The 15,377-nt window shown below is 40.0% G+C and overlaps 1 protein-coding gene across 1 annotated transcript in view; it reads right to left on the bottom strand.

Moving 5' to 3' along the window:
- Nucleotides 1-15,377, bottom strand: part of LOC121912967 (collagen alpha-1(XIV) chain-like) — a 214,534-nt gene that overhangs the window by 129,497 nt on the left and 69,660 nt on the right. Inside the window, exons 9-12 of the mRNA XM_042435553.1 lie at nucleotides 13,794-13,955; nucleotides 12,416-12,585; nucleotides 10,503-10,629; nucleotides 7,076-7,221 (exon numbers count right to left, since the gene is read on the bottom strand). Of these exons, the coding sequence (XP_042291487.1) occupies nucleotides 7,076-7,221; nucleotides 10,503-10,629; nucleotides 12,416-12,585; nucleotides 13,794-13,955 (605 nt within the window). The remainder of the gene's footprint in view (nucleotides 1-7,075; nucleotides 7,222-10,502; nucleotides 10,630-12,415; nucleotides 12,586-13,793; nucleotides 13,956-15,377) is intronic.

Below are 15,377 nucleotides of genomic sequence, written 5' to 3'. Positions count from 1 at the left end.
CAGATGAGCTTATCTTGGATCGTGGTGTGAATGCAGCTCAACAGTGATCTTAATGATGTTTTCCAACTGCCCTCGAAACATCTGTGTTTAGATTTGTGTTCCAAATTTCTGCTCTGAGTATAAATAAATCAGTTTTTTCATGGATGTCTGTTTGGCTGTGGAGCTAAAACACCCCTCTGACTTTTATTACGCTTGTGTTTGTATCTGTATGACAGACGGGATGTATCGGGCTGATATCGACTTCTCAGCCAAGCCTGTCAAATTCATCCTAAAAGGTTTTTTTTTCATTAGTTCTGGGTTTTCAGTTCGTCCCGCGATGCTCTGAATGTTAAAGTCAGACTGCAAAAAACATGACTGCGGCGTCAGTGAAATCTTCCTTCATTTGAAACCAGATGTTTGGTTTTTACTGCTCGTCTTCGTCTTCATCGAGAGGCAGAAGCCCCCCCCCCCCAAAAAAAAAAATCTTAAAGGAGTAGTTTGACATTTTGGGGAAATATGCTGATATCTGCCAGGAGCAGATTAGCTTAGCATAAACAAAGGTAACTTGTTGATTTTACACTTCGGGTTTTGTCAGAGCTTTTCCCGCAAACGTTCATCCATCAGTGGAAAAGCTGCTGAGTAACGCAGGGCGACAGGCTGTAAACTTTTACAGATTCTTGTCTCTGAATGACCTAAATACATAACTGTGATGAAGACACAGAGAGAGAGGCTGCAGCGTGAAGAAGAGCCCTAGTTTAATGTGCTACAGTGAGTGAACGAGATAAAAACGTGTTAATTAGTGAGATGTAGAGGTTCTGGTAGGGGCCTGTTTTCCTTTTATTTGGGAAGTTTAGGTGATTGGCTGAGAAACCTGTCAGTCAAGGAAATATCGATGGCAATTCAGGTGACGTCAGAACATTCAGCCGCAGTGGAATAAAGGCAAAACACAAAGGAAGAGATGTTTCTTCTTCAGCTTGACCTTGAACTTGAACCGAAAGCAGAAACATAGATTGTTTCATGTGTTTTCATTTCATTATTCAGTCTGACATCATGTTCATGTGAGCTGTTTTTGTTTAGGAGTTGTTGTTATGTTGCAGTTTTGCTGAGTCAGTTAAAAGGAGATTTTTTTGCAATTATTTCTTCATTGAGTTTGAGGATGAGTCAATTAAATATTTACATATCGATGGCCGAAGAGCAAAACCTCCTGTCTGAAAAATGAAAACTAAAAACCATCAGGATCAGTTTAGGGTTCAGTATCTCGTCCTTTAACAAATACTTCAGCCATCAAATTGTTGTTGTCCCTGATATGGGAGTTATTACTTTTTATTTAAATTATGATGTTATAGTTTTGGGATTTCAGGCGTTTATTGTTAGCTTTATGCTAAATGTCTTACGCTTCTTTATGTTAATTTGTCTTTTAACATGTTGGAAAGTGTTTTCACTTGAACATTTTATCCCTTAGATTCTGTTTTTGTGTCTGTTATCCATAAATAAATCATTATGCTCCTTTAAACGCCAAACATTTGGTGTCAGTTTTGTGTTTACACCACAATCAGATACTTTTTTTAGATCTTTATCGTTATCTTTTAAATATCTCTTTAACCGAACTTTTACCAGCGTTTCTGTTTTATTTGACCTTTTATCCAGTTTTTTTATTTTGTGGTTTAAAGTAGCTTTTATGGAACATTCATCTGCCTGTCAGTGGCTTTGTGCTGAGACATCAGCACAAATTAGTTACTGAGATCTTAATTTCTGACTTGATGCTCTTGGAGAAAAGTTGTAAATGTTTCTGTTCTTCTCTCTGACCAGGAAAACATCACTTTTACAATTTGTTAGCATGAAAACAGTTTTTATGGAGATGAGTCTTTTCAGCTTGCTGATCATATCTGGCAGTGTGTTTGTTCTCTCTCTCTCTTGCCCACTGTCACTGTGTAAAGACTTTTTTTTTTACTTTGAACCTGTGTGGATGAAAGCTCCTCTCTAAGTCAGACCGGACCGGGTTTGACTCTGGCTTCGGCCCAGACGAGTCCCCGCACGGCTCGGCAGCCAAGCCGCGGCTCTACAGTAGTGCCTCAGAGCCAGGCTTATCCTCGCCACTGGAAAGCATCCATCCTGATTCTGAATTCCTTCCTAAATTATTTTTATTGCTTTCTGCCTGGAGGGAAATGTGACAGCAGGCGTAATGAGGTCTAATGGGAAAGAGAGGGATACAGACGGCTGGCTGTGCCCTTCATACCTCTCCTCTTCTACCTCATCCATCTCACCTTGCTTAAAGAATTAATTCACCGCTATGAATATGATGATTTCTTAAAACTAGGTCACCTACGTAGTAGACATGTGCTATTATTTTGGAAGTTGGTGTCCTATGACTAAAGAAAAAGGCTGTAGATTCCCACCATGACACTCTTATCCTACAACAACCATGATGCATTGCACAGTTAAAAAAACCCCTCTTGAGTCTGTTGTATTAATTTCAGCTTGTTTGGGGAAAAAAACGTAGGCAAAGAAGGTCTTTCACAGTGGTCACCATGTCAGATTAGACCATCATAGTGTCAAACATTCTGGCTGTGTCTTGGTCAGGAGACTGGCAACGCTACAAGTGTGACCCCTGACCAATCATCAATCACGAGTTCATAGGTCAACAGGGAGGAGGGTCAAGAAATTGCCAATCGTGGCTCCAGAAGTGCGATGTGTGATGCTTCTAAAAGAAAGAAAAAATGATTGTGGACCCGTTCCTGGGTGTTATGAGGACAGTATGAGCCGACTATCCTTCAAAAAGAATTTGAGATACACGTTACATAAATGCAGCTACCAGGTTCGCTGTAAGTAAACAGGTCTAGTGGAGGGAAAATTATTGGGTTTTGGGAATGTATGCTCTAGTAAATGAAGATACAAAGACATGTTTTAATTTTAGGTGGTTTCACAATCACTGTAACTGAAGTGCTCTCTGGTGCACATATGTAAACACTGACACAGAAAGTCAAAGCTGTCCAGCGGCTGAGCTGAGCTGCATTTAGTGTCTCAGACAGCAGGTCATCTCTGCCTCCTCCACAGGCTGATTCAGGCGCCAGAGAGACTATTGGTCAACATCAAGGAGCATGTTGTACGAGACGTCAAACCAGGCAGGAAAACAGAAAAAATTCTGACATGCTAGACTTTCTGTCGGGGAGTCGTGAGGCGTCCCAGATGTTTCTTTGATTATGTCACACACATTATGTCTTTCCCAATATTCATAATCTCTGGAAATTTGTCAGCAACGACAAAATTGTGTCAAAACTGGTCTGAATTCCTGTAGTTCCCCGACAAGGAGCCAGACCCAAAGTGTTCAAGCTGGATGCGGCTGCATAAGTTACAGGTCACACAGTCGCTGATGTGCTGTTCTGTCAGAGTGTCAGAGTTGGCAAAGTCCAATATAATATTCTGTCATAAAACAAAGCCAGGTTTACCAAAGCATCGGGCAACCGGTCGATGCTGCAGCAGCTGCGGCGCGTATATCGTCTGCCGCTGTTACGTAGCTCCGGCGGTCGCTGCCTCCTCAGTGCTCTGTTGTGTCTGATTCTACAGCGCGATATTTGGCCTCGTAAGTTATAATAGTGGCTCCGCATCTCTGCTCCGACGTCATACTGTAAAGCTAGTTGTTTGTTTGTGTTAGTGTCAGGATCACAGAGACACTCGTTAGCTCATTAGCATTAGCTCTACTGTGTCTCATTCAACAGCGCGATGTTTGGCGTCGAATCATGAAATTAGTTTTCTTCCAAATATACTGATATTATAAAGTATTTATATATATTTCAGTGTTTTAGGAGACCCACATTTTACCGTCCTTGAAGGCATCATGACTGGAAATGAGGAAACGTTTGTAGTGAAACACTCTTGCCGGCAAATGAGCGGGGAGCTCTGGATCAAGGCAACATGGAGGGAAGTTAAACATTGTTTATTTGCACATAAAACCCACATTGTGATGATACAACGCTGGTTGAAAATGAGCAAAGTTTCCCTTTATCTGCCAACGATCTGCATGTTTTAATTTTTGTTTTACAGTTTTTCAGTTTGTCTAGAAGTGCGTTCACCTTTCTCTTTCCTTTGATCTCCAACACCAGCTGATAGCTTTTCAGTATATTTTGACCTCTGAAGAGTCATTTTACAGTTTTTTTTCATTAAAGCAATGTAACTTTGCTCTCTGAGGGCAGCAGGTTTGTTTTTTTCTTACTTTTTAAAGGCACAATATGTAATTTCAGCCACTAGGGGTCTCAATCAAAACAATAACAAAAGACGGAGTCGCAGAGGTCTCCTCCTCTCCAGAACAAACAGACCCAGAGATTACAGGTAAAAACACTGAATAAAGCTGTTTCACCTAAAAAATCAGTGTTTCTTCCACGATGTTCGGCGACCACCAGACATCCAGTACGTGCTGTTAGCTGAGCTGCTGCTAACGTTTGCCCAGTTTATTTTTCTGATAACTTAAGGTTCAGACGTTCGACAACTAAAATCCTTCTTCCAGCTAAAAGATATAGTTAAAAGCGACCTAAATTTATCATGAAAATCTGAATAAAAGTCAATTTATAACAGTTTGTGTGGAACAACCACAACTCCGATGTATTATCTTGTATGTGTGTAAGTTACTCTTTGGTAGACGCCATTGTAGCGGACAAACACAGCGCCGCCGTATGCATCTGGTGCGTGTTTACTCTTTGGTAGAGGAGGTATGACGCCATCGACAGGCGACCAAATGAAACGGTCCGTTACTTTGATTAAATTACAGATTTCTCTGAAAATTGTTGGAAACATTTGGGATAATGTAAGTACACAACTCAACAACATATATAACATAGGTCTAGTTGTTTTTAGACATTTTAATGTGGAATAATTACATATTATAGCTTTAAGTCGTGCACCACAGGGAAGCTGAAAGTTTGTGTCACATACTTCGTCCGTTGCTCTAATAATTACACAAACGACTGACTTCATCTCTGCCTCTTTCACTCTCTGTGAGGAGGTGAAAGAGACAATTTAAACACCAGACATACGGTAGATTGTATAATGCATAATGTATATACAGCTTTTAAACACACTGTCAGTCTGATACCGATGGTTTTATTGCAAAGCACTTTGCATGTTAGTTAAAAAAAAGTTTATCTGCAGGTTTATATTTGTTATTCTAGTTCAACTGTGTTAAATGCACCTCAAACACACTGCCAAACAAACTGTCATCAGACGAGGACACAGGTAGACGTTAACCAAACGTCTCCAGCTCTCTTTTGTCCCTTCTGAGCTTCCATACGACTGCTGAACAAAGAGTCTGTGTGACTTTTAATGGATCTATTGCACAGTTGTCTACATTTACAGACCAGGATAAGGAAGAAAACCCAGTCCACTGTGGTTTCATGTGCAATACTGACTGATAGTGAGTGCAATATTACTTCACTTGTTTTATTTAATTGGATGTCAAGAGGAGATTTTTTTTGGGGGGGAGTTTAGAAATACCCCCAAAACATTCATTCCCCTGCCTGCTCTCTCATTTTTATTTTTCCTCTTCATCTTCTCACCTCCTCCACCTCAGTGAGCTGTGTATAAAGGATGATGCGATCGATAGAGAACGAAATAATATAACAGAAACGCCACACATGAAAAAAGAACTTGTACTTTGAAGTCACTCAATCACAAATCACAAAGCCGGCTCTGCAGGTTCGTTCGTTTAAGCTGAATCCTAATTAGCGGTATGTGCCGACATGAAAAGAGCACAGACAGTCATACTCTTTAAAAACATTTACAAAGAGACATTATGTGATTCATGTGAGTCAAAAGTCACTTGTGAGGCCACAAAAATGCAAAAAATTAGCAAACTCCAGACAACAAAGAAGAAGATAGATAAAGATATTTGTTTTTAAAGTGAAGCTCTGACACTCAAATGCCTCAACAATGAAAACCAGTGACAAGAGGGCAAAAAAAGGAAACATTCCTGAGATAAATAAGATGCTCCAGTACAGTTGATCCCACATCCAGTACAAGACCAGACCTCTGTGAGTTAGTCACTGACTCTTAACTCTTCTCTGCACATCAAACCAAAATCTAAAATGAAATATCGGCATCAGCGAATATGCAATACTGCACTACAGACAAGCCAACCGCTCCCTCATAACAGAGCCGGGCTCAGGATGAGCTGAGGGTTGGCGCTGATGCTCGATGGTTAAAAACACATCTGTATGAATATTTTGTCTCAGTTATGTGTTTAAACTATGTCACTGTGCGGCTAAGCAGGCTGCCATTTAACCTGCGAGGTAAAGTCGTTTTCCACCAATCATCTCCAGCTTTAAGGGGACTCGGCTGTAGGCCGACGTTGTTTCCTGCCACAACACGATTTAAAGTGTTTTGCGTGTTCGTCAGGTGCTGCTGCTCCATCCAGCTGACACATAATCAGACTAACATACGTCTTAAAAACAAACAAACAAACACTAATACCACACAGACCGCCGCTGCTGAGCCACCATGAATCACCGCAGGGGAAATTCCTTCAACATGACGGCTCTAATTGAAATACAATAAATACTGTAGAACAGACATTACCATTCACATCAACACTCTCCTTCAAGGACCTCCATCACATGTTTTATTGCATTTTAAATATTTATTTCACACTACATATCACATATGATGGAGAGAATATAAATTGCCTCTTTGACTTACAGTAGATTGATTGTTACTCTCCTATAAAATCTGGAGATGTTGCAGCATCAATAATTAAAGGTCATAAGATGATCAGACATGAAGGTTGAAGTATGTCAGCATGTTTACATCATGTTGTTGTTTTAGACTTTTCTGTTTAACAGAGATGTGAAACAGAGTCTGTGTGTTTGGTGATGTGAGTCAGGAAGCAGTGGAGAACGTTTTCTAAAGGCGACTACAAGGACGAACTGAGCATCAGCTGTGTTGATGTGTTGATACAACAATCTGAGTCCAATTTTTTATTGAAGCAGCGGGATCATAGACTCACCCAGAGCTTTATTAGGAACACCTGTGCAATCTAATGCAATCCAATAATAAACATAATGTAGAATTATCTCCTTACACACACACACACACACACATTCCTCCTCACCTCCTTCTCGTCTGCAGGGTCTCCCTCCGTCAGCGGGGCGTAAAGGATCATGTACCCAGAAGCCCCGGCGGCGGTCTTCCAGCGGACCCTCATGGTGCTGTGGGTGATGTCGAACAGCTCCAGGTCGTTCACCATTGGCAGAGCCACTGCAGGACGCAAACACAGCGTTACATTGACGAGCTGATTGATTATATCAGTCAAAATACTGTAGTTTGTGCATGAATCCATCAAGAGTTTCATGTTCATTTTGAGTCTTTTTTTAAAGTTAAGTGCAACATTTTAAAGTTTTGACACAGCTTGACTTTATTTATCTATTTTAAATTCTTAGCTACTAAAATGTTATTCAAATAATATCTGAATGTCCGAAAAAAAGCTGAGAAAATCCTCAAATAAAAGTTATTTTCATTTTTATATTTTATCTGCTAATTGAACTGTTCAGTTAGTTCATTCCTATAATTAATCTTTTTCTCTCAGTTCATTTCAAACTGCCTTCAGTGAAGCTGCTGTTGGTTTCAGGTTCTTTTCTGAAATGACAAAACTAGAAATTCGGATGAAATATTGACAACACTCCACACACACAGAGGACTAACTCTCCAGATCCTTCCTCTCCTCTCTCTTCTCCATCCCGTCAGACGTTCCTTTGGGTTTTTATCCGTTGTCTTAGCCAGCCAGTCCACCTCAACCAGCAGCAGCAGCTTATTGCAGCAGCCAAACCTCATTAACTTTGGTACAAGGTCGACCTGCAACTTAGCATTCATCCTTGACCAACAGGGAGGAATTCCCTGTCATTCATCAGCGAGCTCCGAGCTTAGAGAGTCCAGAGAATCCTGCCAGGCTCCGGGTTTTAGTGTTTGAGATGTCAGGACGAGGCCTCGGGCAACGCAACCAGAATTAGAGCTCACCGCGGGCGTCCCTGTCAGAGGTGGAGGATCAGGCCTCCGATGCATAATGGAACACCTGTGTGTCTCTTTTGTGGCCCAAATTCAGGGTTTTTTTTTTTTTTTTTCTGTTGTAGTACGACACACTTCTGCTGGTTGATTAGCGTTTCCATCAAAGATGCTGGATGGTGATGAACTGACCGTCTCTTCAACTGCCCAATCAGACTACACGCTGTTCCTTTTAAGCCTTTATTCCTTCAGAAGAAGAAGAAAAGGAAAGTCTAGCAGAAAACCATCCGTTGGGACAGTTTAGTTGTCTGGTGTGGTTGTTTTTCTCCTAAAAACATTGTGTAAAGAAAAACAGCTTCTTTCTCTTTTTCCTTGTTAAAGGGTTTTTCAGGTGGAGCTTTTCTGTATTTGAATGAAGGGTCTAGGATGCAGGATGTTGTAAAACCACCTGAGGCAACTTTCCAATACCTGGTTATATAAATACAAACGAACCTGACTCGACTCCTGTTTATACCTGATAAAATGTAGACAATGTGATGTCATATTGAGATATTGGCTGCTGCATCAACTCAAGTCTGACAGCAGAAAATGTGTCTGAGATCTAAAACACTGACAGTAAGTAAATAATTCTGCTCCAACAGTAGCAGAAAAAAAAAGACCAGAATGCAATGCAGCATGTTAACAAGTTAGCAAACAAGATAAACGCCAAAAGATCTGGCTTTTCTTGGGGATTTTTGAGAGTAAAAAAAAGAAGTAAAATTGTAGAAATATATCAAGTAAGGTAGATAGTAGAGATCCCAGTATTTGTATTTGTATTTGTATTTGTTGAGGCAGCAAAATTATTTGTATTCGAATAAAAGTGGGAAGAGGCTTAAAAATCCTGTTTTTGTTTTTACGACACTTTTAACTTTAGAAAAAGTGTTACAATTAAAGTGTTACAAACAAATATTGCCTATTTTTTACAGCGTAACTTTGTGGAAAGGAGAAGGAGAACAACACGTTATGGAGAGTCTGTTGGGAGAGCTTTATCTCTGGGGGACACCCCCAACAAATAACTTTTAAAATATTTGTATGAAACAAATATTTGTATAAAACCCACTATTTGTGCTTTGCCTATTTGTATTCGGGCACACCCCTAGTAGATAGTTGATGGAAAGTGGGCTCACCAAAGGATAAGTGAAAGAAATGACAAAACCAGTGGGCACTTGCCAGTTTAACCAGTCGTGCAACACAGACACAACCAGTTGCAATATCTGTATTGTTGTATTTTACAGAGTGACCCTGAAGTGTCCTTCACACTGTGTGATTTCAGGCTGTCTGAGGTCGACAGTCGTGAGAGAAACGTGGCGAAATCGTTGGTCGTCAATCCAAAACAGCGTCCTTGATCTCACTGTGAGACCTGACGCCTGAGGCAAAATATCTGACTGCTGCTACTGACCCGCGTCTACAAACCAACCAATCACAGCACAGTGTGAGATGACACAGAATCTGCTGGCTGGTGTGACTTGTCATAAGTGCAGTTTTTTGAATAAAGTTTAGGGGGAAAATAGACTCGTTCTTCTTAATGCGTTCATGGCAAATACAAACCAAAACAATATTTGTGACTTTTCAGAGCATCTGCAGTGTCTCTGCTTTCACATTCAGCTCCTGATCTGACACCCTCACACTGACAGTCTGATGCAGGTTGTGACCAAGATTTTATTACAGGCATCTCGCACAATGTGAGATTGTTGTCACACAGTATAAAGGAGCTCAGGACGATGATGGATTCACCTCCTCTTCAAGGTTACAAGTTAAGACTGACAGGACGACACGTTTCCTACACCGTGAAATATCATATCAAGAATTCAGTGTCATTAATTATAATTATACTTATATATACTTATTTCAATACCATTTTAGAACTCATCTGACTTGAAGTCTCTTGACTTGCATTGATGAGTTGAAGGAATGCGCTGCAGAGTTCACTCAACTCATTAAATCAAGTTTTTAAAGAAGCACGATCAGCATATCAGCAGATTTCCCAGCGAGGTTCGTCTGAGAGTTCAAACTCTCCACAGACTCTTTGTAGTTAGAAGAAAACACACATGATGGAAACTCAATACATGTTAAAATAAGTCACGGTTGTTTTCTTTTCATAACGATAAAAAACGATGCAAACCGTGATGAAGGTTAGTATCCCTCCACGTTCACTGTAATGATAATAAGCTCAGTGAGAGCAGCCTTGCATGTCATCTCTGTAATGACTCTACAGAGCAACAGCAGCAAGTTCACGGTGTGAAAATGAAAAACTGACACTTCAAATTAAGAAAATGTAAATGAAAACTAAAATTAATCTGAATTAGATTTAAAATTTCAAACAAAAACCTGACTAGTTTAATGAATTAACAGATCTAAACCCCCTGAAGGCAACATTTACACATCATGAAATATTCAGTCAACATAACTAAATATTACATGTTGTATAAACCTTCGTGATGTTAGAGGAACTATTTGTATTTGTTGACTCATACGTCATCATTATATTCTCGTAAACTTACATGTGGTGGCGCTTCCTCTCAGGGCCTCGCTGGCGGAGCTGTGATAGATGGCGAACACAGCCACCTGGTACTCCGTCAGAGAGTTCAGATAGTTGAGCTCCACGCTGTTCTGTGTCCCCTGGACCACCTTAAAGACACATAATACTGGGTTTTAACTTTATATAATGCTGAGATGAAGAAGAAACAGATTTAACAACTTCCTGTTTGTCATTTCATCTGTCGCTCAGGGACCCGGCGCTCTGATTCCTTTATTTCTTTAAAAAGAACTTTAATCATCTCTAATTTTTGTGCCTCTTTGTAACAGACAGCAGCGCTTTACCTGTCAAAAAGCATTAAAAATATCCCAGAGGCCCCCCCTGTTTATTAGCCGATCACATATTGCAAGGTTAAAAAAAAACGCACCACATGTTGCTGTAGGCATTCAGCTCTTCTCCAAAGAGATTTAAATGAAGTGTAACTAGATCAGATTAGCTTTGATGAAACCTCAGTTCTTCCTTGTGGGGGGAAACTGGGGCCGTTCCAGCTGCAAGTTGTAATAAACATCAAAGAGAAATTGGGATAAAAATAAGAAGGAACCGTATAAACATAAATATAAACTCAGGAAAATTACAGCACTCTACGTCTGCAGGTAGGGAGACGTTTCAGTCCATCTACGAGGCAGCTTTTCAATTAGCTGAAGATGTTTTGCAGTTATTATGTCACCTGGGGAAACACCTACGACATAAATCACACGCGACGCCAGCGGCTGAGTGTTGATGTAGTTGAGGAAACACTTCAAATCAGCTCTGCATTAAATGTTAATTACACGTTTTTCTTTTTTTTCTAATTATGTGCTGATGCTTCAACTGTTTGTAGATTTATTTTAGATTAACTGACTGTTTAATTAAGGAAGCGCAATATATTTGACCACAGCTTGGTTTTATGGTCCCCTCATTGTAAATTTTACTGAATTGTTGCCATTTATGATGCAAATCACTTTAAAGGATCATCTGAGCAGCAGATACATCAGTATCTTTTGCCACCAATGAAGTTGATAAAAGTAAAACCTCTCTTGTCATTAATGATGAGCGAGACGAACAGATGAACCATTAAATCAGTCCACTGGATCAAAGCGGATACATCCACCATATACCTCCCTATAAATATCCACAGATATGATTCAGAGCATATCTTGCAGTGTAAGGCTGCAGTCAATCATGTTTCATGTAATCTGTACTGTTAACTTTTTATTCCCTGACTTTAGCCTTTCAGGCAGTTCCTCCTCCCTTTAAAACAGCATCAAATGTAGGAAGAAGCGCTGTCTTCAGGACGAACTCAGGCAACAAATGTGTCTCTGTGAGCTTCACGGGGAGATGAAATAGATACACACAGACAGATATAAATATAAAGTGAACACACCAAAGCACATTTATTCAACTGTCAACAAGAAAAATCTAATCTGACGATGACACTGACGACGGTTATGAGCCGAAGGGAGACGAATCTCCAGAAGGAGACGGTTAGACAGACAAAACATTTGGCAGCTGCTGCACTGCGGAGGAGTGTTCAGTAGAAGAAGCAACACTTCAGTATAAAAATACTCCATTACAACGTCACTTAAGTAAAAGCACATAAATACTACAGCAAAATGTACTCAAAGTAAAAATAAACCCTAATAATGCAGAAAAATGTCTCCTGTGAGTGTTATACTATTATATATATTAGCTACTTAAGTGTTTTATACAGGCTACTGTTGGTAGCAAACCAGTACTTCAGTAAATGTATTTAGTTGATTTAAATTTGGTTAACTGGAAGTTCAAGTGTTGACCATTGTGGCAGGATAACTATTAAACAGGCTTCACAAGAAATATTAAAGGTCACTGAGGGGTCAGATTTAGAATCCTGATATAATGATAATAAAATAATCCAGGTACCTTTTCATCCGGCTGTCCTCCGCTGGCAGGATAATAAACCACTCGGTACTTCTCCACCTGGCCTGGAGCATGAGTCCACGTCACCCGGAAACTACGAGCCGTGACGTCCGAGGTCACCAAGTCACTAGGAGGAGACACAGAGGTGGGCGGAGGTGCAGGTTCTCCTCCTCCTGTAGAAGAAGAAGAAGAAGAAGGAGGAGGAGGAGAAGAAGAAGAAGAAGATGAAGGAGAAGAAGAAGAAGGAGAAGAAGAAGGAGGAGAAGGAGAAGAAGCAGAAGAAGAAGGAGAGGAATAAGGAGAAGGAGAAGGAGGAGAAGAAGAAGCAGAAGAAGGAGAAGAAGAAGAAGAAGAAGAAGAAGAAGAAGGAGATGAAGCAGAAGAAGAAGAAGAAGATGAAGAAGAAGAAGGAGAAGAAGAAGGAGAAGAAGCAGAAGAAGAAGAAGAAGAAGAAGAAGAAGGAGAAGAAGCAGAAGAAGAAGAAGAAGAAGAAGGAGAAGGAGAAGGAGAAGGAGAAGAAGCAGAAGAAGGAGAAGGAGAAGGAGAAGATGCAGAAGAAGAAGAAGAAGAAGGAGAAGAAGAAGAACAAGGAGAAGAAGCAGAAGAAGAAGAAGAAGGAGAAGAAGCAGAAGAAGAAGAAGAAGAAGAAGAAGAAGAAGAAGAAGGAGAAGAAGAAGAAGCAGCACTTAGGTCTCAGTTCATTGACGTCCAAAACAGGTGAAAGAAACACAGTTTTCTTGCAGTTTTTCACTCTTTTGTCCACAATTGTTTCCCAAAACAAGCTTTTTGACCGTCCACCTGTGCTGTGCAGCACTTGATGAGTTTACAATGATCCACATAACATTAACTGACTCCAGCTGACTGTCTGTTTTATGATCTTTGTACAGCAGTATATGATATATCCAGACTCAATGAGAAAAAACATTTTGTAAATGAAAATAAGCCTCCGTAAAGAGATATAACACCGCTCACTGACTTTGTCTCTGTGTTCTGTGAACACACTGTCAGTAGATGATTGGACAAGACGTGCACACAATGCATTCTGGTTGTTGTAGGATGCTCTCTTAAGAGCAGTACGGGGGAATCTACAGCCTTTTTCTCAGTTTTTTCTAGTCAATGTGCACTTATTTTCAAAAATAAGTGCACATTTCTACTACATAGGTAACCTAGTTTTAAGAAATCATCATATTCACAGCGGTGATTTTTCTCTTTAAGTTGGGGGCAAGTCATTACTTAGATGAGATCGCTGTCTCATATTAGATTGGGACCAGGTTTTTATTGCTTGGGGAGTTCCTGCAGTCATAATTATAACTAACAGCATCAACAGAGGAGTAACAATCCTCTAGTATCTCTGTGGTATCAGTCTGTCGTCTGTTCAAACCTTTGATCTGCTTGTCGAGCTGATCCACTCTCTCGCAGACCGTCTTGGTGAGACCTTCCACGATGTCGCTCATCACGCTGAAGTCCGCCACGTTGTAGACGTGAGTTTCCTCGGGAGGGGAGGCGATGGCCTTCAGCTCATTCTCATCGGCGTTTTTCACACCTGGAGAGGAGAGAGAGAGAGAGAGAGAGAGAGAGATAAATTTCTGATGATGCAACAGGCCCTTAAATTTCAAACTTTTAAATGGGCTCTGTAGAAAAACAATTCATTATATATTTATTAAACTTAATTTTGAGTTAAGGGTTGGTGATGAAAATAAGTCTGACATGAATAATAGAGAATAAAGGAATATTGTCAATAAACTAAACCAAAACAATTACTGAAAATCATTCTGTATCCTCCTAATATAACACTTCTCTGGCTGTTTGCTCTGCCAAAAACTACAAACCAGTCTCCAACAAATCCTGGAAAGTCCTTGAATGATGCTCAGATGAAGGTTCACGGGGTGAGATGTGCTGCAGGAACATAACTGCGGTATATTGCATATTTCAGCCAAAAGCTCACCATCAAGTTTACGATTGATTTCCCTCCTTCCAGGCATAAACTGGATTTGGTTCAATGCAGTAAAGTCTGAAAATCAACTTGAGGAGACTTGTAATCCATCACACTGAACCTTCAGTCACCTTTATGTTTTATGTATGTTTTTTTTTTAAGGTTGCGCCTAATGATTGTTTTCATTATTGATTAAGCTCCTAATTATGAGGAATCTATCATTTCAGTTTCCCGCAGCCCAAACATCATATCTTAAAACTGCTTGTTTTGTCTAATAAACAAAAAATCAATTTACAATGATGATAAATTAAAAAGAGCAGCAACTTTTTTTCATATCATGACGAATGAGTCAAATGATGAACTGATTATTGAAACTGTTTGCAATAAATTTAAGCTTCTGCACTATGGTTACATAACAAAGTAGACATTGCTTTAAAAACTTTAAAATGACCCTGCTATTAAAAAGAGTTTTAGATTAAGATCTGACAGCTTCATTAATCTCCAATGAGGAAACTCATTTGCCACCAAATCAAGTCATACTGACAATAACACCAATCATATATAACACCATAAAAAGCCATTTGAGACATGATTAACAGCTGAAAGGTGCTACGGATCTAAACCACATCTAAAAGTGTTCATTAAAGGTGCAGTGTGTAGGATTTAGTGGCATCTAGTGTTGAGGTTGCAACCAACTGAATATCCTCCCCTTCGAAGCGTGTAGGAGAGTATACGGTGGCTGTGAAACTTGCGAAAAAGGCAAAAGACCTTCTCTAGAGTTAGTGTTTCGTTTTTGTCTGTTCTGGGCTACCATAGAAAGAAACATGGCAGTGCAACATGGCTACCTCCGTGGAAGAGGACTCCGTCCCCTATGTAGATATAAAGGGCTCGTTAAGAGGTAAGAGATCCATTAAGAGGATTATCCACTGATTAAAACATATAAATATTATATTCCATTTCTGCCGAGTCTGTTCTGCTAGATGCCACTAAATTCTACACACTGCACCTTTAAGACATCTGACTGCTGCTGGA

Source organism: Thunnus maccoyii, chromosome 15 (genome assembly GCF_910596095.1).
Source record: "Thunnus maccoyii chromosome 15, fThuMac1.1, whole genome shotgun sequence".
In the NCBI taxonomy this organism is placed as follows: domain Eukaryota; kingdom Metazoa; phylum Chordata; class Actinopteri; order Scombriformes; family Scombridae; genus Thunnus; species Thunnus maccoyii.
The sequence above is the reverse complement of the archived record's forward strand: the minus strand, read 5'-3'. Positions and strand labels throughout refer to the sequence as shown.